Source organism: Lactuca sativa, chromosome 6 (genome assembly GCF_002870075.4).
Source record: "Lactuca sativa cultivar Salinas chromosome 6, Lsat_Salinas_v11, whole genome shotgun sequence".
NCBI classification, from domain to species: Eukaryota; Viridiplantae; Streptophyta; class Magnoliopsida; order Asterales; family Asteraceae; genus Lactuca; species Lactuca sativa.
Window position 1 is genome coordinate 162,394,564 of NC_056628.2, and position 3,240 is coordinate 162,397,803.

The 3,240-nt window shown below is 38.9% G+C and overlaps 1 protein-coding gene across 1 annotated transcript; it reads right to left on the reverse strand.

Annotated features, from left to right (window-relative positions):
• Window positions 1-273: 273 nt before the first annotated feature.
• On the reverse strand, window positions 274-2,589 carry LOC111904592 (subtilisin-like protease). The gene has a single exon (XM_023900344.2). It carries the CDS (start codon window positions 2,587-2,589, stop codon window positions 370-372), a length of 2,220 nt encoding a protein of 739 aa, XP_023756112.1. The 3' UTR covers window positions 274-369.
• Window positions 2,590-3,240: the final 651 nt, after the last annotated feature.

Consider the following 3,240-nt stretch of genomic DNA (forward strand, 5'->3'; position numbering starts at 1 on the left):
GCTTTTAAATCAACTTTTGATAATTAACTTTTCCAAAAAATCAAAAAATGGTATGGCATAACGAGGAGCATCCAAGGTTTTGCAAGTCAAATTAAAAAAAATCTCAAAACCCTATTCCTTTTACCAAAAATTCAAGCCTTGATCACATAATTTATAAATTACAGATACCATATAGCTAGAGTTCCCAACGACCGAAAGTTTAATTAACATATATTGAATGTAAAATTAAGAGAAATTTGAAAGGTATTAATGACCTCTTTTTTATTTCCCATTACGATATGATATAAAGAGGTTGTACAAGATCGATGATCACGTACACGAACGTTGCATATAATACTATAATTTATATTCTTAAAACATCATACGAACTTATTCAAACTTGAACGCAAATGGGGTCCTAACCGAGTATTTACCGGAAACCCAAGTCATATGCCCTTGGCCGTAATGACCCTTCACCTCAATTGTACTGTCCCGAGTAAAAGTTATATTGTATGTTAACTTGTGGTGTACTGCTGTGAACATGAGTTCTTGAGAAAAACTAGCAACCTCAGCTTTTACACCATGTGGTACAGAAATTTCCCCGATGGTATAAGTCGAGTTTGCCATACCAACGTTAGTCACTGTTCTTGAGTATGTTTTTGTATCACCCTTTTTAAGTGAAACCACAAAAGAAGGATAATTTAGTTGTGCCTCAGGTATAGTTGTTGAGCATGAAACTTTCTTTTTAGTGATCATTTCGATTTGTATGGGAGTATAACCTAACCCACACAGATAAGGAATGTAATCATTGGGCTGGATATCAAACACGAGCCCTGGATCGTTGGATTTTGAAGGCTTTATGTGACCTGCGCCAATGGTAAACACGTCTGCATGGATGAATCTTGCGTCTTTTTGGTCTACAATGGCATGCCCTTTTAGATTTACTTGACTTGCGGTGGTCATCATTGCGGACTTGATTGCAGCCGGCGACCAATCTGGATGCTCACTTTTTAGCAGTGCTGCTATGCCAGCGAGATGAGGACAAGACATTGATGTGCCCGATATTACGTTAAATGTTGCTTTGGTCTTTGTATTGTTATCAATCGATATAGGCCAAGATGCGAGAATGTTAACCCCGGGACCAATAATATCCGGTTTCAGGATTCCAGGACTTTCCAAGTTAGGCCCTCTTGAAGAGAAAGAAGCCACTTCTGGAGCTGTATCTATGTCGACTATAGTTCCACGAAAGAGGATGGTTGCTACGGGGGAAGTAGTCGAATTCAAATAGTTTTTTATCTGAACTCCTTCCGCGTAACCAACAATTGATGCAGGAATAACATTAGGCTCTATGATTGTAGTCTTGCCAAAAATTTTGTGATTAGCAAGAATCATGGCAGCTCCTCCGGCAGCCTTTACTACCATGCTCTTATCAAGTCCAGAACTTGAACCCTGATCACACAATACCACCTTCCCTTTGACATCAATATGGTCTAGTGATCCATTCAAGCAATATGCTGCTGAGATCGTGTCTTTTGCATGGTAAACAAGGGGCCGAAGCTTATGATCGAAATCTTTAGGTTGGTTTATTGCCTCTCCGTCGAACAACTTTTTGTTCCCCAGATACACTGTTGTTCTTATTCTTCTATCAATCGTACTAGCTCCAACTGTAAGGATCCATGGGGCTTCGTTTGATAATGATGAAGTACGAGGCCCGCCGTTACCTGCTGAACAACTCACAAAGATCCCTTTCTGCATGGCAACGAAGGCACCTGTAGCAATAACATCATCGTAGAAGTGGGAGGGACCTCCACCAAGTGATAGTGAAAGCACATCAACACCATCTTCAATAGCTGCATCCATGCCTGCTGCAATGGCGCTTCCTGAACAACCTGAACTGCACACTTTATACATGGCCACGTGTGCCAATGGTGCCATTCCAATGGCAGTGCCATTGGCATTTCCAAATACGTTCGCGTTGTGTACTTGACTTCCTGCTGCAGTACTTGAAGTGTGAGTTCCATGGCCGTCTTCATCGACTGGCGTTTTACTAAAGGAATCAAAGTTCCTTAACCCGATTAGCTTGTTATTACACCCTGCTACTTCACATTTGCCTTTCCATTTAGACGATGGAGGTGGGATCCCTTCATCATTGAACGAAGGATGCCGAGGAGTGATTCCGCTGTCTATAATCCCAATTATGATTCCCTTCCCATAGTTTGAATCCGTCCAAAACCCCGAGTTTTGGTGTAAGCCCAAAAAGTTTGGGGAATGAGTTGTGTGTAACTGATACACTCTCTCAGGTCTTATAGACAAAACTCCCTTCATATTCTTTATCACCTCTGCTTGATGCTCCGACATTTTTGCAGCAAATCCCGTCATCACGTGGTGATACATATGAACCATGACTGATTTCTCATTTGATATGGAAGCACTTTCAGATAGAAGTGATTTGTACCACTCTTCACGATCTTGAGGTTGAGAAAAGTCTTGGCCTTGGGGTGAAGTTAAATGAACAATGTAGGTTTTGAGTTCATTATCCGCCATGGTGGGAGAGACATTGAAGATGGTGGTGCAAGTGAGAAGCAACATATAAGAAATAATTGGCAACATTTCTTATCTCTTGCTAGGAATAAATGTGAAATATTTGAAGGATGTCTCTCTTTTGTTATTCATAACAAGTATATATAGAGTATTTAGTCGTGAATGTATATGATACGTGGCTTCGTATTTCAAGTGGGCACCCATAGAAAGTGACATTTTCTTTGGAATTTGTTAAGGGATAATTAATTTCTAACAAACTAATTATAAATGGTTAAAACACAAAATGAAATATCTTGTTACTCCATCGTCTACAAATAGGAATGAATTAGGCTTATTAGAGCAAGGTTTACCTTGATAGAGATGCTTTCCCATTGCTAAAGTTTTTCCTTTAGCATAGACACACAGGTATTCCTATTCCATAACTAACTATGCCAGAAATTGGTTCCTTGGCTCAAATTATCTTAATAACTTGCTTCAAGGCTTAAAAATTGCTTCATATGGTTGTTCTATGGATACATCTCTTATTATCATTTTTGTTAATCTAGAAAGCTATACATGTTTTGCACGCTTATATATGAGGTTTATTCCCAAACCCTTATTAGAAAAATGGGTCTTTTTGTATAACTTTTGAAAAAAAAGGTTGCAACGAAATGCATAAAGCCATTGATCTATATTCAAATGATTCATTTGCACTTATTTAAATTTTAAGCACTTAAAATT

Excerpts from the sequence above, each read along its gene's own strand:
- LOC111904592 (XM_023900344.2), bottom strand. The coding sequence starts at position 2,589 with ATGTTGCCAATTATTTCTTATATGTTGCTTCTCACTTGCACCACCATC.